The 27,858-nt window shown below is 41.0% G+C and overlaps 1 protein-coding gene across 1 annotated transcript in view; it reads left to right on the top strand.

Annotated features, from left to right (window-relative positions):
* Positions 1 to 27,858, top strand: part of LOC126293152 (uncharacterized) — a 456,474-nt gene that overhangs the window by 342,658 nt on the left and 85,958 nt on the right. Inside the window, exon 3 of the mRNA XM_049986289.1 lies at positions 1,538 to 1,777. Coding sequence (XP_049842246.1) covers positions 1,538 to 1,777 — 240 coding nt within the window. The remainder of the gene's footprint in view (positions 1 to 1,537; positions 1,778 to 27,858) is intronic.

The raw sequence follows: 27,858 nt of genomic DNA on the forward strand, positions 1-27,858 counted from the left end.
ACGTGTTGGAAGTAACATTTCGATCTTTACAAGGGCGTAGGGTCGCTTCGGGCGTAATACCCCTACGTCCTTGTATAGATCGAAGTGTTATTTTACAACAGGACGCGACAAGAGTTTAATTCGAAGAGACAGTGCGCTTTTTTATCTTCTTTTTCCAGAATTCTGATATTTCCCATAATCGTCAGCTCGGCACACACAGCACTTTCCGTATTTATTCGATTCCGCCTATAGATAGGTTGAATGCACAACCTCTGAAAGAGCAGAGCAACAATCGGGAAACGAACCCCCAGCTATAAAAATGATCGTATAGCGTAAAAAGTACCATTTAGTGTCGTACAAAACGTTTCGCAGTGTGAGCGATGTTTTAATGTAAGCGTGGCAGTAAGCTTGTCTGCCATTGTTAGAATTGAGAAGTGAAACATCGCGGAGACTAATTCTAGAATACTGCTCAAGTAGTGGGATCTCTACGATCAAGTGTGTGGGATCTGTACTAAGTAGGACCAGCAGACAGGGCCCTTGCCATATGATTTGCCGCCCTAGACGAGAACTGAAAAATGACAGCCTCTCCATTTAACTACCATAGGTCTGTCCAATGTCGCCCCCCCCCCCCCCTCTCCCCTGCACCACCTCCAACAAACAGCGCAGATCTCCTATTAAAATTTTAATCATTAATCTAAGGCGACCTGAGGTCGTCATTTTCTGGAAACAGTCTTCAATTCAACTGACACATGACAAATAATCTGCTGATACAAAAAACGAGTGACTGAGGAAGGTATGGTATCAAGTCTCAACATGATCGCAAGCCAGCGCACGAGCCCTTCTCCAGCGCTCGAGATGAATAAAGGTTACGTTTGCTTCTATTTCGTTCTCAGTAGTGAGTTCTTTAATTTTGAGCCAGACAGAGGCAGCGTGTTTATTTTCGTCAAAGTAAGTATGAACTTATATAGTAAATGTTCCGTGCGGTTTTGAAAATAATTAGGTGTTAATTTTTCCTATTTTTCAGTTTTTTTCGCATTTGCTGAATTGTTTCGCTTTTTGATTTTAAATTAATTTTTTCCGCACCCTAAAATTTTGCCGGTCTAGATTGCCGCGTAGCCTTATTTAATGGTAGGAACGGCCCTGCCAGCAGGGAATATTGTACAAACCTACAGAGAAGGGCAGCACGAATAGTCACAGGTTTGTTTAACCTGTGGGAGTCACAGATGTGCTGAGGAAACTACGACGGCAGACTCGTGAATATAGACGTAAAGCCTACTTACAAACTTTCAAGAACAGGCTTTAAGTGATGCAAATATTTTAACAGTCAAGATCGCATTTAATACTATTTTTCCTGATTACCGATTTCAGCAGTTCAGTCCGATCTAATTTTTTTTTATACGTCCTGTTGCATTGTGACTAGCGTAGGAGGAAAAAAGGAAATTGTTTTTATACAAATGTCGATAGCCATAAATCTGTATTTATTGTCGAGGGACGTTCAAATGTATTTTAACGTTCAGTGTTGTGTCGCACGCTGTAGCAGACTGGCTTGTACCAGCAGGCTCATCTTTCGCCTACGCCACTGCGAGTGGTACGCATTCCGGCCACAGATGTCTCTGCTGCTCGGTGCGCCGCGCGGCACGTGAGAAAGGCGGCGACCACCACCCGGCAGTTGTTTACAGTGGCGCCAAGTGTGCGGGTTGCTGAAGCGGCAATGGAGAAGATTGAGTTGAGAAACAGAACATTCATGCGTTGGCTCCTTAAGTGCGGGCGCCAGAGGAGGCAGCTGTTGTTGAGAGAGGTAAAAGTTTGACACAAGTTCTCGTTACGCTGTGGAAGTGCTTGTTATGACGCTAATAGACGATTTGCTTCTGTGCTAGAACGCCGCTTGTAGTTACACGCTGGAGCAGAGTACGATTTACTTTGTAGTAGCAAATTGTAGTTTTGTGGTGATAATGCTGACGTACAGCGCTAAATACACCGTCGATGTGCTGCTATCCACGACTAGTGGCCCGCTGCGATTTGAAGAAAAAGACGCTTCGTGTGTCTCTTGGTGCTTCCACAAAGGCTTCGTTCTCTTGGAAGAATATTTCTGTGAAAGTTGTGGCTTCACAGTGTTAGTGATACGAATGAATTTGTGTTGTTGCATCAAAACCTGAAAGTATCAGCAGAACTTGTACACTACAGGTAAATCAATTTTTTCGATTATCTACTTATTCACGTCACTTACCTTGCATACTTCGAGCGATGCTGCTGATAGTAAATCTCAGCTGTAATCGAATTTACGGTAAACGTTGCTTAGTGGTCCCCTTTCCGTGTGTCGCGGTTTGTATACCATCCATGTAAACAATGTGCATAGTAATACTGGCAGAGACTTGTCCATAGTCCAATACAGTGTTTCTGGATTTACCTTGCCGTTTGTTTTGGTACGAATGAATAAGATAAGGCTACGCAACAGTTCGATTGTTACCGCTTTTTATTTGACATGCACATTCTTTGGCTTCGTCAACTGTAAATCAGCAGGTCACCTCCCAACCCAATTTAGACAGGTCTACGCTACAGATCTATCGTCACTGTCAAGATTTCAGGGGGAGTAAGAGGGTGTTCAATATCATGCATGTTCTGGTAGTGCATCAGCATAATTGGTAATAATTTCAAAGTTGAACTGCTAGTGGCTTATTATTAACAGTAAATAACAAACTGAATAGCAGTCCCATGATACACAGGCACTTCATTGTTGTTTTTCTTAGTACTGTTTTGTGACTGAGGACGAATAAGTTGCTAGTGGCTGCATTTCTAGCGACGAATCATTTTCTTTATGCATGATGCACGACGTTCGCGTGACTGGGTGTCATGCTGCAAGTCCAAAGGTCTGGGGTTCAATTCCCAGTCGGATTTAGTATTGTCTTGCCACTGCCGTTCATTCCCAATGACTTATACCGTGTGTTCCCCGAAAAAAAAAACAAAAAAAACGGCTTCAGTTCCAACGAGACAAGGAAAATATGTTAAGTAAACAAGGATTCTAAAGCGCATACTTTAAGAACTATGAGCTCTACTTAAGTAAATGTTTCACACCTACTCCCAAAAGATGGAAAGAAAAGCACTACGGTATGTTTCAAAGTATCGAAGGTGAGCCAAGTGCTCATGCGTATTAAATGGTGCATTTTAGAGCCTTTGTTTACTGATTTTTTACTTATTTCTTTATCAGGATTCTGCCGCTAAAGTTTGTCGCTGTTTGTTTGGAACACCTTGTGTATGTGATTGATCTGATGTCAACCCCCCCCCCCCCCAATAATTGTGGAGAGGTTCCTTAATTCGTCCGATGCAAAAAAAAAAAAAAATGCACACCATCGATTGTTGGTAAAGCACTGTGGTATTCAGACCAATTTTTCGGTCGGTGGGAGCTCTGCTTGATAGAATGCAGATAGTTACTTATTAATCCAAAAGTCAGATGCTAGAGACCGTGTACATTTTCTATAAAATCATCTAACTTTAATCATACGATAGCGGTAGTAACTTGACTGTTGAACCTTCCTGGTTTTAACCTAGTATTTTATCGTAACTGCGATGTGTACTGCAGTATTACTTAGCAGTTTCATTTTGCACAACAGTGTACACTTAGGTTCATTATTGTACATCTCACTGATCGGGATGGCGAAGTAGCAAGATACTGGTCTCATATTTCTTTTGGAGGACAGCGGTTCACATCTCAGCCTAACCATTCAGAGGGTTTTTCATAATTCCTCCAAATCGCCTAAGCCGAATGCCGGGATGTTTCCTTCGAAAGGGTCAGACGATTTTCTTCAAATGGTTCTAATGGCTGAGCACTATGGGACTTAACATCCGAGATCACTACCCTAGAACTTAGAACTACTTAAACCTAACTAACGTAAGGACATCACACACATCCATGCCAGAGGCAGGATTCGAACCTGTAACCGTAACAATCGCGCGGTTCCGGACTGAAGCGCCTAGGACAGCTCCCTCACAGCGGTCGCCGATTTTCTTCCCCAAGTTTTGTCTGCTCACTTTGTCTCTGACCACCTCGTCATCGACAAGAACAATCCATAATGTTCCTTCGTTTTGTACAAAACTAGCTCCATATTACTTTTGTCTTTTTTTTTGAGCTGGTGGGAGGGAGGGAAGCCGCCTTCCGTCGCACTTTGATTTGTTGCAGCCCATCTCTCCTTCCCTCCCTCCCCCCCTCCTTCGTCGTTCTGCCACCTCCTCACCTCCTCCCCTCCTCTTGAACTCGTGCCCCCCCCCCTCCCTACCACCCCACTACCACTCGTGTGCGTCTCTTAGTGTCATCGAACGTGGCAACAGAGGCAGTGCATGTTCGGCGGCTGTGATGGATAGAGTTTATCTGTCAGCTGTGAGAGGGGGCGAGAAATACGGAAGTAAATGCAAATGCATATGTCTCGCTTTGTGTGTGTGCGCCGTGTTTTGATGAACGTACTAGTGTATCTGGGAAAACCAATATTACAGCAGTATTCTAAGATTCATTTTGGATGTGTTCCATTTGAACGTCGTGCGAACTTTCTGCACTGCTTTTGCACATAACCGGTTTTCTGCTAGTGACATGCAGGTTGCATTCTTAAGTCAGTTTCTACATATATCTGCATAATTACACTGCAATTCACAATAAGTTCAAGGCAGAGAGTTCATCGAAGCACCTTCAAGCTACTTCTGTAAGGCTCGACTCGTTTAACATCGCGCGTGAAAAACGAGCACTTAAATCTTTCTGTGCGAGCTCTGATTTCTCATATATTATCATGATGAAAATTTCTTGCTATGTAGGTTAGAGCGCATAGAATATTTTCGCATTTGAAGGAAAAAGTTGACGAAATGACACGAAGATTCTGCCCCAACGATAGACGCCTTTGTTTTAATGATTGCCACCCTTATTCACGCATCATGTCGTTGCATTCTCTCCCCTATTTCGCGATAATGCAAAACGAGCTGCCGTTCTTTGAACTTTTTTGATGTCCGTCAGTCCCATCAGGTGCGGTTTCCGCACCGCACAACAGTAATCCAGAAGAGTGCGGACAAGCGTGGTGTATGCAGTCTCTTCAGTCGATCTGTTGCGTTTCCTAAGTTTTCTGCCAATAAATCACACTCTTTAGTGTGCTTTACCCATAACATTATATATGTGATCGTTCCAACCGAAATTATTCCTGATTGCAATCGCTAACTAATTGAATTTACAGCCTTTTTTGTGTGATTTCATCTTATAACCGAAATTTGGCAGATTTCTTTTAGTGCTCACGGGAAAACTTAACGCTTTTCATTATTTGGGGTCAATTGCCACGTTTTGCACTATACAGATATCTTGTGCAAATCACTTTGCTGTTGATTTTTGACCATCTGATGATTTTACAGAGACTGCAGACAATCTAAGAGGGCTGCTCAGATTGTCTCCTATTTCGTTTATGTATATCAGGGAACAGCAGAGGGCCTATAATACTTCCTTGAAGGACGCCAGATATTACCTCTGGTTTATACGGTGACTTACATCAGTTACTTCGAACTGTGACCTACTTGACAGACTCCCGAATCCAGTCGCCCAACTAAGACGATACTCCATAGGCACGCAATTTGATTAGAAGACGCTTATGAGGAACGATGTCGAAAGCCTTTAGGAAATCAAAAATTACGGAATCAGTTTGACAATCCTTGTCTATAGCACTCATTACTTCGTGAGAAGAGATAACTAGTCCTGTTTCGCAAGAAAGATTTTTCCCATATCACTACTGACTACTAGTCAATAAATAGTTTTCTTCTAGATAATTAATATATTCGAACGCAGAATACTTTCCAAAATCCTACTGCAAATTGACGTTAGTGATATGGGACTGTAATTCAGCGGATTACTCCTGCTTAATTTCGAGAGTATTTGCGTGACGTGTGCAACTTTCCAGCCATTAGATAAAGATCTTTTCTATGAGTGAATGGTTGTATATGATCGTTAGATACGTAGCTATTGTACGGCATACTCAGAAAGGAACCTGACTGGTATGCAGTTTGGGCCGGAAGCCTTGCCTTTATTAAGTGATTTAAGCTGCTTCACTACATCGAGGATACCTACTTCCAAATTGCTCATGTTGGCAGTTGTTCTAGATTCGAATTCTAGAATATTTACTTCGTCTTCTTTGGTGAAGGAATTTCGGAAAACCGTGTTTAGTAACTCTACTTTAGTGGCACTGTCATCAGTGACATAACCGATGTTCCTCATGGGTCACTTCTATTGTGTTGAGAAGTTCCTTGAAATATTAAGCTGATTCGTACGTTATTTTGTTGATTGCGTGTACTTAAACTTATGGTTTGACTCTTTTTGGGTTCATAAACATTTTATTTTTATGTTATTGCATTTATGTTGTAATTTCATGTACTGACACGTTCCACGACCTTGGAGATTTGCTCCTCAATTTGGTCCTACGGAACATGACGTGTATACAAATAAATCGCGCATTGAAGGTGTTGATTGCGTTTTGCCGCTGGTTTACTTCACACATGACCAGAATCTCTTCGGGTTTTGTACCAGGTTTCGAGAGAGAGTTTCACTGTGGATGCTATTAAAAGTTTCTGTATAATTTCCCCCGTCTTCTGGATTTGCGTTCTTTTGAAATTGGTGTGCTTTTTTTTCGTTGCCTCCGCAGGTGTGTTCTTACCCATTTTAGTGTACCAGAGGAGATCAGTACCATCACTTTTATGATGCTCCCTATTTTTTCAAGATAATTTTATGTTAATGCGTCAGGCATGTTTTCGCAACCATTTACTCTTCGAGTGGGCTCCAGAACTAATTGTGCGAAATAATTTTACGACGTTTTATGCCTACCGCCGATTTTAATCGTGTTTTTCCCAACATATAGAGGGTAGATTGAAGTTGCCACCTGCTAAAATTGTGAGAGTGGGGTACCTGTTTGAAATGACACATTTTATTTGCTGAGCAAGCTTCAGGTTGCTGGTAAAACGAACCAGTTATTAATTTATTCCGGTTGTCAAGTACAACCTCTGTCCGTATTGACTCACAGGAACTATCCACTTCAAATTTCACTGCAAGGCAAACTACTTCTGACAGCAATAAACACTCCATCACCCGTCTGTATTTAATGTATCCTTTCTGAACACGATTGGGTCCTTTGAAAAAATTAGGGCTGAACTTATTTGCAGCTTTAGCCAGCTTTCTGTTCCTAAAATGACTCGAGTGTCAGTGCTTTCTATAAGCACCTGGAGCTCAGTTTCTTCCCTGACACAGCTACAATAATTTACAACTACAAAATCAATTTTTGCTATCTCCAGTTCCCTGTGTTTGTCTGCACACCTTTAAACTAACAGCCTTTCCACTATCTGATGGCGCTAGTGGAGGAATCTGCAGCCTACAGGGTAGCAGAACTGTCTGATCTTCTGATTCAGACCCTCCACTTGGCTCTTAATCAAAGGACCACAGTCGGTCCTGTTTCCGATTCTGTAGATGCTGAGCTCTGCCTTCATTCCGCAAACAAGACTTGCAGTCCTTACCACGTCAGCTAGCCACCCGAAACTAGAGAGAATCTCTTGTGAGCCAAAGAGACACACATTGTTGGTACGATATGAGACACCACCCACAGTTGGCTGCACCGTGTGCCCTTCATGGCATCCGGAAGCACTTTTTCCACATGTGGAATGACTCCACCTGGTATGCACACAGATTACACACCAGACTCCTTTCCCTTGTTTGCAGCCATATCTCTAAGGCGCCCCATTACACACCTAATGTTGGAGTTCCTAACTACTAGCAAACCCAGCCTCCGTCAATGGCTCAGGGAAATAATCAGCCACAGACTCTAATGCCTAAGACCTGTTTGTCAGAGGAACCGGGCGACCTTCCAATCGGCTGCATGGCAGTCTTTTGCTGCCTGCGAGAACCTGGAACAACCACCGACTCTACCATCGGTGGGGGGGGGGGGGGGGGGGGGAGGCAGTAACTGAGGCAGCCAGAACAGTGTATCAAACGGTGGACAGGTGGGATGTATTTGACATCCCTCTTATTCCTACATCTGACCCCCACGTTGATGTCCACTGGAAGCAGCTTAAAGTTGTGTGACAGAAGTTAACGCAGCCTGGAGTCACCAGTGTCGCGTCCCAAGCGTGGGTTTTGCGAGGGATTGAGCGACACGGTTCGTAAACGGGAATTAGCCGGTTGACCTAATTGAGAGGGAGACTTTTGATCTGGCTAAGATGTTATATTCCCTGGTGTGAAGGTACAAGGCTAGGATGTTGGTAGAAGTAAACTCGTATGGACGTTATAAAAGTTCTAATTTATTCATAAAGAATACAGATCACCCTAACTGCGTAGTGATTGTACCTACAGAATAGCCAAGCCCATTACAGAGACGGTGACTGACTTGCACCGTTCTGGCTGCCTGATAGAACTTTCCAGCACTTTGCTGCCCACACTAGCACCCTACGTCAGAGTCCCGAGAGAGAGAGATCCCCGGAGCGGCGTGCCTCCGAGTTTTGTTAGCTCTTCCCCTTCGACCCCGCCAGCGCTTGGCATGACGTAGCGTCGAGTGCAACTTTTCCTTATTAGGGATTGTTTTAGTATTAACTTCAGTACTTTTCTTCAGAAGCTGGGTGGAGGGGTAGAGGGGCCTCTCCCTATATGGTCACGCACTGCGTCCTGAGCCCTTCATTGGCTCCTCATGACGTAGTGCGGTCCCCACCTAGGGCCCTCTTTCTTTCTCTCTCCGCTCCCAGACTTCTCCCTCTAGCCAAGAGTGTTGATACTGTAAGTTATTGCTTATTAAGGGACCTGCCCAGAGCGCCCTTTTTATCTTAATAGCTGAGTCTGCTTCCTTGCTTATCACGCGCAGCTGCCTGGCCGCTTGGACCGCCGCCTCGGCTATCTGGCTGCGTCGTTATCTTTTGTGACCCCTCTGACACGCCTGGCGTCCCCTGTTAACTCTATCTCCCCGTATGATTTCTGGTGTATCGTCTGAGAACAACTGCATTTAGACTTGGCTTTTCTGCGGTTACAACACCAGCTAAGATCACATCTGTGTATAGCTGTCAGTCCATATCCATAATAAAGATGGCGAAAGATATACATTAAGGCAATTAACAAATGCGGAAATGTGCCTGAAAAATACACTTACGGAATTAACGGCTTTAAATTAAAGAGCACTCAAACATGCAAGGAATTACAAAAATAAATTAATACCTATGCAAATAACTGAAGTAAGTCGCTCCTGTTTGTAGCACATAGAAATATGTAACAAGCGAAGGGTTTACTCACATTATTAGCAACAATAAGTGATTAAATGGATGCGATCACTTATTTGGAGAAGCTTTCCGGCAAAGTACAAAAGTCTGTTAAGGATAATCTTCGGCATTCACAACTTGGTATTGTTTGTTCATTTTTGACCAAATCGACGAAAGTCGGAAAACATATGATCGTTCAGCAGTATTTCGTTCGAGTATTAAGAACATTTAGGTTACACAGAGCGTATAAGCGTCGCCACAATTTCTGCTCAGTTTCAAATTACGGTTCAGAACGTCATTTGAATAATCGGTATTCTGTAATAATATTGACCATATGAGATCGGTAATGACGGTTTTGCACAATATATTCAAGAATGCAGAGCTCTAAAAATATTGACTCCTGCTCAGTATACCCTGCTGTACAAAGGTGGTAGTGAGCAATACATGTCAGTTGCTGCCGAGTTTGACAGAAATTAAGTTCGCTCCAAACGAACTTAACACAGAGAACTAAAAATGTGAATGACGAAAACAAGGATGTGGATTGGAAGAAGTATATGAAAGTACCATGTGGTACTTGCAAGAAACAGAGTTCCTGGTTGATGCAGTAAGCGCCAGATACTTCGTTGCCCACAATAGCAGAGAAACTGTCAAGTGAACATACGAGGCGTGTTTTTTCAAGTAAGTACCGTTTTGAAATTAAAAAAAGAGACTTGCTAAGATATCTCAATAATTATATTTATACATGAAACTCTGCACCTCAATCTATGCACTGACGCCATTACAGTCTGATTCTTCTTTGTTTACATTGTGTACTTAGTGTTTAAGATGCCTCCGATAATCGTGAGTCCCGCCGACTGTGAAGTACGGGCTGTGATAAGATTCCTTGGTGCTAAAGGCCTAAAAGCGATCGATGTTCGTCGTAAGATCTGTGCAGTTTACAGGGAAATCATTATGAGTGATGGAATGCTAATAAAGTGGGTGAGAGCATTTAAAGATGGCCGCACAAATGTGCATGATGAACAACGGAGTGGGCGTCCTTCAGTCGTTAATGAAAGTTTGGTGCAGGAAGTGGACCATAAGGTGAGAGGAAACAGACGCTTTACGATTTCCTCCATGCGGGATAACTTCCCTAATGTTTCTCGTAGTGTTTTGTATGGCACTGTGACCGAGCACTTGAATTGCCGAAAATTGTGCGCACGTTTGGTACCGAAAATGTTGACGGATGTGCACAAAACGAAACGTTTAGACAGTGCATTGACTTTCCTTGAGCGGTACCACAACGATGGTGATGATTTCTTAAGCCAAATTGTTACGGGAGATGAAACATGGGTGACCTACGTCACACCAGAATCAAGCAACAGTCCGTAGAAGTTGAGCAAGGGCATCGTTTTGCTGCAAGACAATGCCCGTCCGCATGTGGCGAATCAGACCAAAGATCTCGTCACATCTTTTCGATGGGAAATTCTAGGTCATCCTCCGTACAGCCCCGATCTTTCACCCAGTGACTTTTCACTGTTCCTGCACTTGAAGAAACACCTGGGCGGTCAGCGTCTTCAAGACGATGACGAAGTCAAAACAGTTGTGATGCAGTGGTTAACAAGTCAGGCGGCAGACTTCTATGAGGAAGGTATTCAAATATTGGTACAACGTTATGACACGTGCCTGAATACTGATCGAAATTATTTAGAAAAGTAGATTAAGGTACAGGCTTTCACGTAAAAATAAAATTATTGAGATATGTTAGCACGTCTTTTTTTAATTTCAAAAGAAACTTACTTAAAAAACACGCCTCGTACATGTTCAATTTTCTTGCAACAGTTGTCAGTGTGCACACGAAATCATGCAAGTTTTTGTGTGATGTTGCCTCCACCCCGAAATCTTAAGATTTGGTGACAGACTGGTTTGTAGCGTAGCCAGAGGTTTAGGTTAGGTTCGAGGGTGATGATTTATTTGCGAATTGGCGCGAAGCAACGATTGTGATAAGCAAATAAAGACTGTCAAGCTTTGAATTAACACAATTGCTTTATTTAGTTCGCAACGGTAGTTATACCTTGGTTAACTTGCTTAATTTGTTATTAGTTGTGGCTCACGAATATATAGAGGAACGTTCTCAGATGTGTTTCGCCCATTTCCTGTAATTTCTCATTGTACGCTGTCGGAAAGAAACGCAACACCAAGAAGGGATTGTGGACACAAACAAAAGTTCGTCGGTGAGTTTACATCAGAGACATAATATCTGTTCAGATTTCGCACCATTGGCATAAGAGTGGCGCGAGTAGCGACATTAGTTTTGCTTTAAATGCACGCTGGAGTGGTCGTGAGCGTTCATTATGGAGAGGGCGAGTTGATGTTAGTCAAGAATCCTTTAAAGCGAGGAAGGTGTAATTAACAACACCTCAGTGAGTTTGGAAGTGGGCGTATAATACGGCTACGAGAAACAAGATACTCCATCTGTGATACTAGAAAAAGCTGGCTTTTCCGTACGCGATACTGCAGAAAGGCTTGGCAGAAATTTGGCCACTGTACATGAGTGCTGGCAGCGGTGGTCACGAGAATGTACAGTAACAAGAAGATACAGCTCCGGACAGCCATGTAGCACTGTCGAGAGGAACGACCATCGTGTTCGGCGTGTCGCACTGCATCTGCAGCATTAATTTGAGCAGCTGTTGACACCCAGTGACACAGCGAACTGTTACAAAGCAGTTAATTCAAGGACAGCTCTGAGTCAGTCGCTCAGTAGCGTGCATTAGTGACACCAAACAACCGACTTCAGTAGTGTCAAGCGAGAGCTCATTGGAGGGCAGGGTGGTGGTCTGTTGTTTTCTGATGAAAGCCGGCTTTACCTCGGTGCCATTGATGGCCTTGTGTCGGAGGCCGGTTAAGGGCCTGCAACCAACCTGTCTGTGTGCTAGACACACTGGACCTATGTCTGGAGAAACTGAGATGTGACATCGAGAGCACTCTCGCGGTTATCCCGCGCACCATGACTGCAGATTTGTACATCAATCACGTCATTCGACCTGTTGTGCTGCGATGCATGAAAAACTTTACAGGGGACGTTTTACGACACGAAAACACGCCCACATACCGCTGTTGTAACCAAACATGGCCTACAGTGCCGACATGCTACTGTCGTGGACTGTTAGAGGTCTGTTTCTAATCGAATACATATGGGACATCATCGGGCTGCAACTCCGGCGTCACCCACAGCTATCATTAACCGTCCCTGTATTGATCTACCAAGTAGAACGGTGTCGCAGAGGATAAAATATTCAGTTTTAAGTTAGTAGGAACATTAGGAAATCGTTTCTTGGCGGTAGGAAGTGAAATATTTGTGTGACGAGTTAGATGCCGCTATACAAATACAGATAACAAGAAGCGGACATTGGAGCGTCACGAGGCTAGCAGCGAACTAAATAATATGATCCTTGAACGGTACAACCACCGGCGGCGACAAGTATTTGACGGAAAAATACGGCGGACGTCGTGCGGCAACCGCGTGACGATCGCAGTCGACACAATTATCGTGGAACACTCTACAAGGGTGCTGCAGTGTCTACCGACTGGAGGGGTAGCGGAGGTCCGGTAGTTGTCTGTCGCACGGGATCATGGCTGGACTTGCATCATTTGGAACAGGCAGTGCTCAGATTCACTAGCCTCCGCCACAGTAGGACTTGTACTTTGAAGATAAGAGTAGTGCCATCTAATATGAGCACTTCTGTACACTTGTAAATAGTACCTGGTACGTAGGGAATGTACCGGGGGGTACTTCCAGGAAATGTATTCCTTCCTACCAGTATATGATGTACACCCAGTTTCCGATCGAATCCTACCGAGTTCCGCGCTCTACACCACACAATACTTTCAGCCAAGGTCGGGGCAACAATAGGCGGCCCACAAGCAGTTCCTCATCGAAGTCACCGAGCGAGGTGACGCAGTGGTTAGCGCACTAGACTCGCATTCGGGAGGACGACGGTTCAATCCCGTCTCCGGCCATCTTGATTTAGGTTTTCCGTGATTTCCCTAAATCGTCCCAGGAAAATGCCGGGATGGTTCCTTTGAAAGGGCACGGCCGAATTCCTTCCCATTCCTTCCCTAACCCGAGCTTGCGCTCCATCTCTAATGGCCTCGTTGTCGACGGGACGTTAAACACTAACCACCACCATCATCGAAGTCTTACAAGGGAACCTACTCATCACCCCCCTCAGATTTAGTTTTGGTACAGTGGATAGACCTTGAAAAACTGAACACAGATCAATCGAGAAAACAGGAAGAAGTTGTGTGGAACTATGGAAAAAAATAAGCAAAATATACAAACTGAGTAGACTATGCGCTAGATAGGCGACATCAAGGAGTGCCGTGAGCAGCTGCGGAACGAGAGGTCCTTGGTTCAAGTCTTCCCTCAAGTGAAAAGTTTAATTTTTTATTTTCAGACAATTATTATCTGTCCGTCCGATGCGAGGTAACTGCGCCGTAGTATGGGAACGCTACACCTAAACAAACATCGAAACATACGTCAGTCGACTACAGCGCACGGAAGAGAGAGTATTCCCGCTAACGAGGCTCCCTGGCTGGCAGTTGACTGTTCGCTGCTTTGGACGAGAGTGCATTAAATACGTGAGATGTATTCCGTGGGCAATATGAATCCAGCAAATATAGCTCACGACTTCAATAACACGGTCAATGAATATTTTCCGAACTGTAAGGAATAGGAAAGTTCCTTACGGGATCGAACGATTGTCGAACATTTGTATGATTATTTCCTACATTTGTTGATAAACAGTACGTATGGTGATGATTGTCTGAAAATAAAAAATTAAAATACTCACTCGAGGGGATACTTGAACTGAAGACCTCTCGTTCCGCTGCTACTCACGCTAACCACGCGACCACGGCGCTCCTAAGCTGATGCTATCCTTGAAGTCTCATATGTTCCGCATGGACTGCTCAGTTTGTATATTTTGCTTATTTTTTCATAGTTCTACACAACTTCTTCCTGTCTTCTCGATTGATCTGTGTTCAGTTTTTCAAGGCCTATCCACTGTGCCAACTTATAACTAAATCTGAGGGGGGTGCGATGGGGAGGTTCCCTTGTTAGAACGAGGTTAACTTCCCGCGTCTTCCAAACTTCCTCCCAGGAAACAACAGGCATGGAACTCCACCCCACAAACTGACAATCCGGCACCTGTACAACGCAATGCATGCACAGTTGCTTTCTTCTATTTAACATTCTCGCCGTTACAACGGTTACAACACCAACATTTCATATTTGCAACGACTTTTCTCGCGCGTCCATTATTCTGTGGTCTTGCAGTGTTAGGCAGTGAAAAGTGTTCCCGAGATTTCATTACTTTGCGTTAGTTTTGTGGTGTTGCTATTTTCCTTCCTCAGTGTATTTTGAAGGCAAGCAATATCCCCATATCGAACATCGACACGTATTACACACTAGTTAACGTTGTAGTGGCTCCCCCCTTACATGTAACCTGTGTATAAATCTTGAGAGATGTTACTGTGTCGTTCTCGACTTCTCACTGTGACGCAACATGATGACCGTATTAAGTGTAATAATGAGTTACAGAGTGTCCGCCTTCTAACAGGAACAATTTTTATTTCACCCCCTAACATGTTTCACCACAAATGTGGCGTCTTCTGTTGATCTTCTTTCCCTTTTGCTTCTGAAATATGCACAAAATTTTTCTGTAGGTCAGGTTTACGTCGATATTAGATTTTGGGATTGTTTAAATTACATATGTAATTTTATGCGTTGGTATGCTCTGTGGATGCCAACAGAAACCAGTCATACATTAGTTAATACAGCACGTCCTGAGCAAGACAGACACGCTGCGGCAACATCAAAATAGCATTTTTATTCAGAATATAATCTCTAAACTACAGATCAAGTGAAGTTTGGATGCAGGAATTTGAGTTGTTTTTCGTTTTTTGATGTCATGGTTCTGTTTGAGCTATATTGGTAAATTAAAATCTCCAGTGCTGGGTTTTGGAGATAAGTAACATGGACTTCGTTTAAGCTATATCCTTGAAATGAAATTTCCGATCCCAGTTTTATTTACTTTTTCAGAAATGTGATTGTGTTGCTTACTGAGAATATCGTGTGCGTGATTTTTTTCCTTTTGTATACCTTGGTACACGTTATTATTGGAACTGTTAATATATTTAGTTTACCTTTTCTCAACACAACGTAATTACACCCTTAACTCCCGCAGTTGTGCCCGTAGTTGCACTTTTCTCTTTCTCGCTTGTGGCGAGTGTCGTCATAGTTGCCATATTGTAAAAGCCTGAAACAGTAGGAGCACGTGGAGTTCATTCCGTCAAGATAGTGCTAGACGTCATCATGTGTGCAGACCGTATCGAAGACGACTGAAGACGTGTAGAGACGCTGAACTTCGGTTTGACGTTTCCGCGCTCCGAAAACAACTCTACAAATCGTAACAATGGATCTTGTAAACGAAACGTACAGCAAATTCATATAAGATTTCTGTACTGCTTGGCGAATTTTCAACTCTGGAAGAAAAGTGAGACATTTTTGAAGAGAAACCAACGAATTGGAGCTGACATACGAGGGAAGTATGCTGTTTAGTATAATATTAAACGAAGGTCAGTGTCCAGTTTTGATTTACATCGAAATCAGTGAACGCAGAGCTCTGTGTTAAAGCAAGGATGAACGACGTCTTCGTACATGGCAAAACAGTAAACAACTCTGGAAAAGGCACCAGTGAAGTGAAGACTATGATTGGTGCTCCAAAAAAGTTCGAAAATAAAAAAAAAATGTTTTCTAACAGTCATGCGCGAATGTGCATGGCCCTAAACGATCTGCCTTCCGACTACAGCACGTAAAGAATTTTCAAAATGTAGTCTGTGAAAGTGTGACCCCTCACTACGGATCTAACTAGAAAATACTTAGTAACGCGTCGCAGGTGCTAATTAGTCATTTCAAATTTTATTCATACAAGGCTATGACTATGTAACATTCCATATGCGTATGATAAGCCAGAAGCAAATAATGTGTGCATAACTATGAATGTAATGCATTGAAGCTACCAGATACAGTTGACTAATGTCGTTATACTTTGTTAGCAGGTATTTGCAAAGACAGAAATTGGGTAAAATACGGATTGCATCTGAACACAATGAACTATGCTGAAGTATTTTTACCTCTGCTAGAAGCAATTTGAAGATGACAGCTTCTGTTAAAGTAGCTTACTCCTGAGGAAGCCGTGGTTTTGCCTACGGTACTCGATTCAGCTTTGGGACCAACTGTTCAGAGCAAACAGGCAAATGGAATTATTTTAGAACGGACTTCTCATGAGAGAAGTTTATTTGAAAATGTAAACATGTCAATCACCGATGTAAACTGTATATTGACATCTTCATCTTAGACAGAGATTTTAGACAAGCAACAAGTCGGAACACAAAATAAAAATAGCTTTCGTACGTATTTCACCAACAAGAAGAAAATCGCCAGTGAGGCGCAACGAAAACAAGTTGTTAGACATGTCTTCAGTAAGATTTAATAATTTGTCAGTTTCTCTGATCTTTTACGAACTTTATTTAGGATTTGCTTAGTGCTCCTAAAATAAGCGTAAAAAGCTTCTGGTTTTTCTGTTTATTGTAATATTTCATCAGCTGATATATATTAGCTAATTTGAAAGCTAACGATGACTCTTTGGTTTCAGAGAAATTTGTGATTCTGCATACGCCAATCCTGTGTGAAAAATTTGTGTATTGTAGTTACATGGGTTGTATATTCTATTTACGTGGCATACGATGTCTGTTCCAAAAATTTTGCCACAAAATTTTTCTATGCTTACATACTGTACATGGTCTCTTTGAAATACTGACCTCCATAACTATGATATACCGCTCCCAAAGCCGTGTCCACCTCCGGAAGTAATCTTCGTATGCCTCTTGCTGGATCCTCGAAGCGCCGTCTGCGAATTTTCTTTTATCAAGTCCATCGTTACAAATCTATGTTCTTTCAACGGAGTTTTCAAATTTGGAGATAATTAAATAAAAGTCCTCATGGCCAGGTCTGGTGAGTACGGAGGTGGGACGGCGCATGCTTTCGTTTTTTGATGCAATTGTCACGCACCAACAGGGATGTAGGTGCCGGTGCATTATCGTGGTACAAGAGCCATGCATTGTCTAACCACATTTCAGGCCTTTTTTTCCTCACAGGATTTCATGACATGATCCAACAGAAATGTTAACGTTCTTCTCCAATCTCCCACACAGTCTTCGATTAGCACGCACAGTTTCGTAGACGGACACAGTTTCGTTACGTTGCTTACATGAGCGTCGTCGGTAGAGGTCGAAGGGCGTCCTGAAGGAGGGTCATCTTTAACTTTCGTCGGGCCATTTTTAAACCGTTGGAACCATTTGTAACACCTAGTACGCAGACTGTGCGATGCAACGTTCTACTCAATACAGAACTGAACAATAACAGTGAAACTTCCAAGTTACACATTAAACATAGTTGTGTGCAGAAATGCCAACCGCATTTCGCTCCAACACACCATTACTAATGCCCCGGATTTTTTTTTTTTTTTCAACAGACTTCTTATTTGTAAATATTTGGTCAGTACTTAGCACTGATATTGCTGTTATTCATGTTAATGCTCATGTTGTAGGTTTTAAATCTAATTTTAAGGGGAGGGTCAAAAGACTAGCTTTTTGTTCTCATTCTTTTCTGGGGTTAATACTGAAATCCTCACACATAATTAGGTTTTTGCCTCTTTTTGTTAACATATGAAGGGAAGATTCCAAATTTTTCAGTAGGGTAAACATATTGTGTGTTGGTGCCTTACAAGCAAATTATAGCTACATCTTCAGCTGCTATTGAATTCCAGACATCTCTAAAACTTATTCTTTGGGCGTTTCTTTTGGGAAGCAAATAGGTGAAAATTTTATACCACTTTTTACATATATACAGCTTCCTCCAGGAGTTTGTATAATTATATATATATCTTCCTGATACAAAGTTTTGGAGAGTCAACATCTTAATTTTGTCCTCCTGAAGCCAGAGTTCTGTTACATAACACAGAAACAAATTGCATTATCATTGACAGAACAAACAACTTTCTTGGGAGAGCAATTACAGCTCAGAGACATTGTAAACAGCAATAAAAACACTCAACTCACGACACTCAGAGCCTGTTAAAATTATCATAAAAATTACAGCAATTAAAAAGTCAAGATGATGATTTGTTTTCAAAAGCCATTTAGCTGTAGGAAGGTACTTTCTTCACAACAAATGCAACTTTTAGAAATATCTCATCATGCTTGACTCTTTAATTGTTGTATTTTTTATAATTATTTGAACAATTGCTGAGAGTTCTTATTGTTATGCACATTGTCAGAACAGTTTGGTGACTGCATTTCTATTGTGCTCTTTTCAAGTTGCAGGTGATATACAGTTCACTTGCAACTACTGCTTGTTTGGTTCACACTGAGGTGATGAAGTGGTTTTTCGGATTCTACCCCTCTGGTGGTTTCTCCTGCTTGTAGTAACCCGCATAACAGCTTTTCAAGTTCCTTTGTTGGCTCTCAGTGGTGCTTTTCTTCTTGTTGATGGGAACATGTGTTATGTTGACATGTTTACATTTTCAAATGACAAACTTCCCTGATGAAGAGAAGTTTCCTCTAAAATGCTTCCATTTCTGTATATTACATTACATTACATTACATTACATTACATTACATTACATTACATTAATCTTAGTTCCTTGACTCATGAATACTATATTTTGTAATGATGTGGAATGTGTCAGTTTAACATAAGTTGTCTTTACACTATATAATTAATTGTTTTCAGTTACTACTTCATATCTTAAAATTCATCTATTGAGTAGGAGTAGTTGTCACTCAGAAATTCTTTTAATTTATTTTTAAATGTTGGTTGGCAATCTCAGACTTTTTAATGACATCTTGGGTTGTCGGGTGTTCTGCAAGATATCAGCACGATATTTCGGTCACATAGCTCGTAACCTTCATCAGGTGCGACCTGAGACTGCTCCTCGAGTGGACCTGGTCCAGTATTTATGCCTATGGCCTTCCCCCTCCACCAACGGCTGTAAGCGCTTCCTCTATGGTCCGCGTCCATTCCCTGCGACCTGCTGGAGCGTTGCTGCTCCGTTTTCCGTCCGCTGCGGTCCGTGCCCACCAAACCCATTCCTGGGGGGGGTTTCATCTACGGTCTGGGGTGCCAAGCGTTCCGCCTGCGGTCCGCGCCCGCTCACCACGACCTGTTGGAGCGTTGCCGCTCCGTTTTTTGTCTGCTGAAGCGGTGGGTGCATAATTAATAAGAAACAGTGAATACATGTATTGTGAAGGTACTGTGAATATCTAGAATTCCTGAAATAATTGTCTGCAAGGTGATATTTAGTGGGCTCCAGCTATTATTCTGATTACGCTACACTGTTGCTAATCTGGCCCTCAGTAGTCCAGCCTCTCAGTAATCTGGTGCAGAACCAAAAACATGTGCACAATGAATTATTGTTTGCAACAATGCTTAGTTAAACAATGTTTTATATACTATATTTGTAATTATAGGTTTCTTTACAGTTCGGAATCATGTCTTCTAAAAACAAACACGTTATGCTACACCTCAAGCAGAAACTCGAAGTTTTAGATAAGTTAAATTGAGGTTCTTCGCAGAAAGCCACTGCTGCTGACTACATTGTTGGACGAGCAACTATTTATGACATCAGAACGAAAGTTGATGTTATCCAACAGTACTCAACACAAATGGATAGTGAGTTGGGAAAACGGAAGTGGCTGACTGAGGAAAACTGCGATACAGACCAAACTTTACAGATGAAGAAATATTCAAAAACATGCAGGAAAGTAATGATGAGAGTGATGAAGAGGACACAGGAGGAGAGAGCATGAATATTTCTCACACAGCTGGTTCTGAAGCTGCTGAGGTCTTCCTGGAGTACATTATGCAAAAACCAGATACATGCAGTACCGATGTAATGCTTGTAAAGCAGTTGCGTGATAAAGCATGCCACCGTCACATATTATTGCGACAGTTAAAAAAAAATTAGGGACAGGTTTCATAGTGAGTGATACGACTGTATAATTATGTACTGTATACACTCAAAGACTAAAAGTTTTCGTTGAAAATTAATGTATTTTTTGATTTAATAAATTATATCCTCTGTTTTAAAATTGTGCCCTTCATTTTAATAAAGTACAGTAAACTATATCCCCTATGTTTTTCAAATAAATAAAAAACAAAATAAATTTCACTAAATAATCTGGCACTTTTTCTAATCCGGCACCCATGTGTGTCAGGAATGGCCAGATTAGCGAGAGTATATGTTTTTGTCCAATGAATATTTTTTTCTCTTAATGATGAAACACCCCAAAATATGATGTCATATGAAAGCAATGAATGAAAATAGGCATAGTAGGCTAATTTCCTGATACGTTTTATCAAAAAAATTTGCAATAACTCTTAATAGCATAAGCAGTCTGTTTCAGCAGACCATTGATGTGTTTCTTCCGGTTCAATTTCTTATCAATGCATGCACCCAGAAATTTTGAATATAATGTCTTAGCAACAGATTCTGGCCGATGTCTATATTTATTAATGGTGTTATGCCATTTACTGTACAGAATTGTGTGTACTGTGTTATCTCAAAATTTAGTGATAGTCCATTTGCAGAGAACCATTTAATAATTTTCTAAAAGGCCTTATTTACAATTTCCTTAGCTGATTCTTGTTTCTTGGGTGTGATTACTATACTTGTATCATCAGCAAAAAGAACTAGCTTAGCATCTTCATGAATATAGAGTGGCAAGTCGTTAATATATATTAACAACAACAAGGGACCAAAGATTGAACCCTATGGAATACCATTCGTGATACCTCCCCAGTTAGAGGACTCTGCCGATTTTTTTCAGTGCATTCTTCTAGTTAAATATGAATTTAAACCATTTGCGCACTGTCCCACTCGCATCACAATACTGAAACTTACGTAGAAGAATTTCGTGATTCACATAGTCAGAAGCCTTTTTTTTTTTTTTTTTTTTTTTTTTTTTTTTTTTTTTTTTTTTTTTTTTTTTTTTGAGATCACTAAACGTTAAAGTGGGTGATGTTCCGTTACTCATAGCATTTAATATTTGCTGTGAACAATAGCCTCCAAAGCTGAATTGATTACATGATAGCCAAAACCATGGCTTCTTGAGGAATAACTACATTTATCTATACATCTATAAGTTCTGTGTAGCAGAGGTAAAAAAGACTTCTGCATAGTTAAGCTTTCTTCTTGAGATGCAACTTATTTTCTATATAATCCTGTCCATGTAAATACCTGTTGACATAACTATAATCACATGATCAACTGCATCTGGTACCTTCATTGCAACACAATTATGTTTATGTACACATTATTTACTTCTGGCTTATCATACCTGTATGGAATGTTACATAGCCATAACCTTGTATGACTCAAATTGGCAATTGTTGGTCAACAGTAATTTTTATTATTTTTTTGGACCTTTTTTGCAACATTAGTCATAGTTTTTACTGAACTGGTGTTTTTCCAGAGTTGTCCACTGTTTTGTTATGTACCATACATTGTTATTGCTTGCATTAACACAGAGCTCTACTTGCACTGATTTCAGATGCAGATCAGTAATGAAAACAGACATTGGGTTTAGATTACATTGAACAGTGCACATTCCTCATATTTCACCTTCAGTTTTTTTTATTTAAAAAAAACACACAAATCCTCATATTTTTCTTTCAGAGTTTGAAATTCACCAATCAGTACGGAAAGTATTTGAATTTATGGTCAGTTTCATTTAAAAGTCCAATATCACAAATATTTGTATTAATATCAAACTGCTTTTACTTCTGTTTTGATGAAATACATACACGCCATAACACTGTTTGGTTTTTGAGGTTGGACATATCTAAATACACCAATGGCTACCACAATTTAGCAAATCAAATGTTCACAAAAGTTAGTTGTCAATTCACGTCTTCAGTTATGTTTGCTACAGCGTGTGCACGTCATAATGGCATTATCCGTGTTCTTGACAGAGTGAACTTAACGTCCTTGGTGTCCACCATTCGGGTAACATAATGGATCAAACCAGATTGGTTCGGTTTTGCCAAACTACAAACTCCACTGAAATAGTGGCGTTTTCCCCTGTTTGACACCTCCATTTCTGTATTTTACCTGGATGGAGCTGTACTTGATTTTTATTTGCCTGCTAAATGTGTTATTGTTTTATGTTTATAGTGTTCTGGGGGCGTCTGTAAAATTTCGTAAAGAAAACCTTGTGTGGCTTGGTATTTACCGATTATATTGTGAGTTTAAAACAATGTTTGCTCAAGTTTTATCATGCTGATCGGCAAATTCTGGATGTTACTGCATTACTGTGGCCTACATACATTTTTCACTTCATATTTATGATTCAGATACACTGTTGACAGGCATTTACAGAATTTTAAAATATTGATATGTTTTAATATATTGTTGTTGTTGTTGTGGTCTTCAGTCCAGAGACTGGTTTGGTGCAGCTCTCCATGCTACTCTATGCTGTGCAAGCTTCTTCATCTCCCAGTACCTACTGCAACCTACATGCTTCTGAATCTGTTTAGTGTATTCATCTCTTGGTCTCCCTCTACGATTTTTACCCGCCACGCTGCCCTCCAATACTAAATTGGTGATTCCTTGATGCCTCAGAATATGCCCTACCAAGCGATCCTTTCTTCTTGTCAAGTTGTGCTGCAAATTTCTCTTCTCTTCAATTCTATTCAATACCTTCTCATTAGTTATGTGGTCTTCCCATCTAATCTTCAGCATTCTTCTGTAGTACCACAGTTCAAAAGCTTCTATTCTCTTCTTGTCCAAACTATCTATCGTCCACGTTTCACTTCCATACATGGCTACACTCCATGCAAATGCTTTCAGAAACGACATTCTGACACTTACATCTATACTCGATGTTAACAAATTTCTCTTCTTCAGAAAAGCTTTCCTTGCCATTTGCCAGTGTACATTTTATATCCTCTCTACTTCGACCATCATCAGCTATTTTGCTCCCCAAATGGCAAAATTCATGTACTACTTTAATCCCCTTATTTTCTAATCTAATTCCCGCAGCATCACCCGATTTATTTCAACTACATTAGATTATCCTCTTTTTGCTTCTGTTGATGTTCATCTTATATCCTCCTTTCAAGACAATGTCAATTCTGTTCAACTGCTTTTCCAAGTCCTTTGCTGTATCTGACAGAATTACAATGTCATTGGCGAACCTCAAAGTTTTTATTTCTTCTCCATGGATTTTAATATCTACTCTGAATTTTTCTTTTGTTTCCTTTACTGCTTGCTCAATATACAGATTGAATAACATCGGGGATAGGCTACAACCCGGTCTCACTCCCTTCCCAACCACTGCTTCCCTTTCATGCCCCTCGACTCTTATATCTGCCATCTGGTTTCTGTACAAATTGTAAATAGCCTTTTGCTCCCTGTATTTTACCCTTGCCACCTTCAGAATTTGATAGAGAGTATTCCAGTCAACATTGCCAAATGCTTTCTCTAAGTCTGCAAATGCTAGAAACATAATCTTGCCTTTCCTTAATCTATTTTCTAAGATAAGTCAAAGGGTCAGTATTGCCTCACATGTTCCAACATATCTACGGAATCCGAATTGTTCTTCCTTGGTCGGCTTCTACCAGTTTTTCCATTTGTCTGTAAAGAATTCGTGTTAGTGTTTTGCAGCTGTGACTTATTAAACTGATACTTCAGTAATATTCACATCTGTCAACACCTGCTTACTTTGGGGTTGGAATTATTATATTCTTCTTGAAGTCTGAGGGTATTTCACCTGTCTCATACATCCTGCTCACTAGATGGTAGTTTTGTCTGGTCTGGCTCTCCCAAGGCTGTCACTAGTTCTAATGGGATGTTGTCTGCACCCGGGGCCTTGTTTTGACTTAGGTCTTTCAGTGCTCTGTCAAACTCATCTCCCATTTCATCTTCATCTACATCCTCTTCCATTTCCATAACATTGTCCTCAAGTACATCGCCCTTGTATAGACCCTCTATATACTCATTCCGGCTTTCTGCTTTCCCTTCTTTGCTTAGAACTGGGTTTCCATCTGTGCTCTTGATATTCATACAAGTGGCTCTCTTTTCTCCAAAGGTCTCTTAATTTTCTTGTAAGCAGTATCTATCTTACCCCCTAGTGAGATAAGCCTCTACATCCTTAAATTTGTCCTCTAGCCATCCCTGCTTAGCCATTTTACACTTCCTGTCAATCTCATTTTGACGTGTTTGTATTCCTTTTTGTTTGCTTCACTCACTTCATTTTTGTATTTTCTCCGTTCATTAATGAAAATCAGTATCTCTTCTGTTACCCAAGGATTTTTACTAGCCCTCGTATTTTTACCTACTTGATCCTCTGCTGCTTTCACTGTTTCATTCCTCAAAGCTACCCATCCTTCTTCTACTGTATTTCTTTCCCCCATTCCTGTCAATTGTTCCCTTATGCTCTCCCTGAAACACTCTACAGCCTCTGGTTTAGTCACTTTATCCAGGTCCCATCTCCTTAAGTTCCCACCTTTTTGCAGTTTCTTCAATTTTAATCTACAGGTCATAACCAACAGATTGTGGTCAGTCCACATCTGCCCCTGGAAATGTCTTACAATTTAAAACCTGGTTCCTAAATCTATGTCTTACCATTATGTAATCTATCTGATACCTTTTAGTATCTCCATGGTTCTTCCATGTATACAACATTATTTCATGATTCTTGAACCAAGTGTTAGCTATGATTAAGTTATGTCTGTGCTGAATTCTACCAGGCGGCTTCCTCTTTCATTTCGTAGCCCCAATTCATATTTACCTACTATGTTTCCTTCTCTTCCATCTCCTACTGTCGAATTCCAGTCGCCCACGACTATTAAATTATCGCCTCCCTTCACTATCTGAATAATTTTTTTTATCGCATCATACATTTCATCAATTTCTTCGATATCTGCAGAGCTAGTTGGCATATAAACTTGTACTACTGTAGTAGGTGTGGACTTTGTGTCTATCTTGGCCACAATATTGCGTTCACAGTGCTGTTTGTAGTAGCTTACCCGCACACCTATTTTTTTTTTTTTATTCATTATTAAACCTACTCCTGCATTACCCCTATTTGAATTTGTATATGTAACCCTGTATTCACCTGACCAGAAGTCTTGTTCCTCCTTCCACCGAACTTCACTAATTCCCACTATATCTAACTTTAACCTATCCCTTTCCCTTTTTAAATTTTCTAACCTACCTGCCCGATTAAGGGATCTTACATTCCACACTCCAATCCATAGAACGCCAATTTTCTTTCTCCAGGTAACGACGTTCTCTTGAGTAGTCCCCACCTGGAGATCCGAATGGGGGACTATTTTACCTCCGGGATATTTTACCCAAGTGGACACCATCATCATTTAACCATACAGTAAAGCTGCATGCTCTCGTGAAAAATTAGGGCCATAGTTTCCCCTTACTTTCAGCCGTTTGCAGTAGCAGCATAGCAAGGCCATTTTGGTTAGTGTTACAGGGCCATATCAGTCAATCATCCAGACTGTTGCCCCTGCAACTACTGAGTTGGTTTTTTTTTTTTTGTGTGTGTGTGTGTGTGTGTGCGTGTGTGTGTGTGTGTGTGTGTGTGCGTGCGTGCTGGCAAAGGCTGGGGCCAAAAGCTATATGTAAGTGACCTTTAATTGTGTATTGTGCTTCTCTGCAACTTGACATGTCTTCTGTACAGTTAAGTAGCAATCTATCTTTTCCTCCATTGTTGATATTCCTACCTGTAGTTTCTATTATATAAGGTTCTGTACTGTGTAAGGGTGGTATCACACAATACATGTCAGTTTTCTTTGAGATGGATGGAAACTTAATCTGCTCTGAACAAATTTCTACAAAGAACTGAAAAAAGTGACAAAGTATTACAAAATGATTTGGATGATACTTACGAAACCACCATGTGTACTTCAATGAAATGAAGTTCTAAATTGATCAGGAAAGGCCAGATACCTCATCCATGACAGATAAAACTCTCTAGAGAACTGTAATAGTCTTACAATATTCCTGTACACTTAAATTGTTAGGCTTCCATCCTTCACATTGCTTAAAAATAATCGCATTGCTATATGCGAAACCTGTACCCAGCTGTCTGGAAACTGCCACATGAAATAGTAGCATGATATATCAGTGGCAATAATAATATGTGACCCATCACTTTCCTTCATTGTTTCTTAGTAAGATAGGGGTCCTGTAAGCAACTAACTGGCAATTTCTTTATTATTCTGATTTAAGTATACAAAAGCTGCACAACAAACCACTGGTTAAACACAAAATGGCCAGAAGTGAGTATCATTCAGCCAAGGTGTTGATTTTAATTGCAATAGTGATTGACACCATAAGGGAAAACACAGCAGTCGGAAAATCGTATTGTTAATGGTTTGGAATTTTTTTACTATTCCCAATTACCTCTTGTGCTGATTGCAGGTATTGGGAATAATAGTGCTTAATGTAGCAAATCCACTATTGGCCTTTTCCAGGGTGTTGTACATGCTGATACATCACTGCTATGCATCATAGTGATCTAAAGTCTTTGTAGCTCATGTTTTGTGGTGAGTTTAACGTAAAACTGGCAAAATAAAATTCTAGCTGGTGCTCACCTGCAAGACTTCATGTACACCAGTCGGTGACATGTACTGAATAATAACAAATTAAATAGTTTTGCTGCATAAACATATCTCTTCATATGTGTATACAATTGACAACTAATTTATGACACAAACATTTCAAGACTTCGTGACAGCGCCTGAGAGTGACTCGGGCTCATTAGTATTGCTGAACGGCCTGAGCCCGAGTGTGACTCGGGCGGCACTCAACTGCGGATTTTTCACTGCCTTCTGAGTTGGTAGAGTCTCTGTCACATGTTATTGTGCCCGTTGAGCTTCCTGCATCATGTGCTGCTGTCTGTTGTTTCTTGCCCATTTTGTCATGCTTGTAAGGTGAATTCCGACGAAGGAGATACTGAAGAATGGGAAAGTGTTTCAGATAATAATGAAACATTTACTGTTGGTAAGTTGCCGAAGTGAAAAATACGTCTTTACTGATGTTTTATTTGATTTTCTCTTTGCCTGTATACAACAGGCAACACTACTAAGATAAATATATCGTAATTTGCAGAGAATAGCGATGCTGTTGAAATAGGTGAATGAGAAGAACCCCGTAAAATTGCCGCCGAATTTGAAACTCCTCTCCATCCAAAAAGGTACGGCACTCTCGAAATGAAGACAGTGTGGACAGAAGACGATGTTTTGCCAGATGTTCCTGTTTTTGGGAACATAGTGGAGTTAGTGCACAAATAAATGGAAACTGAAGTGCTTATGATTTTTTCAGTGTTTTATGAGAGACGAAATTATGGAAATAATCAAAACTGAAACTAATAGATATGCAGCAAAAATTGTCAATAAAATGAGAAGGAATAACTCTCTAAAGACACATAGCTTGTTTGCTAAGTGGCAGCCTGTGAAGCTGAGTGACATTTTGTTGCGAATCTAGCTTAACGACAAGTATAAATTAACAGTAGTGAGAA

The sequence above is a fragment of the Schistocerca gregaria genome, chromosome 1 (genome assembly GCF_023897955.1).
Source record: "Schistocerca gregaria isolate iqSchGreg1 chromosome 1, iqSchGreg1.2, whole genome shotgun sequence".
Taxonomy (NCBI): domain Eukaryota; kingdom Metazoa; phylum Arthropoda; class Insecta; order Orthoptera; family Acrididae; genus Schistocerca; species Schistocerca gregaria.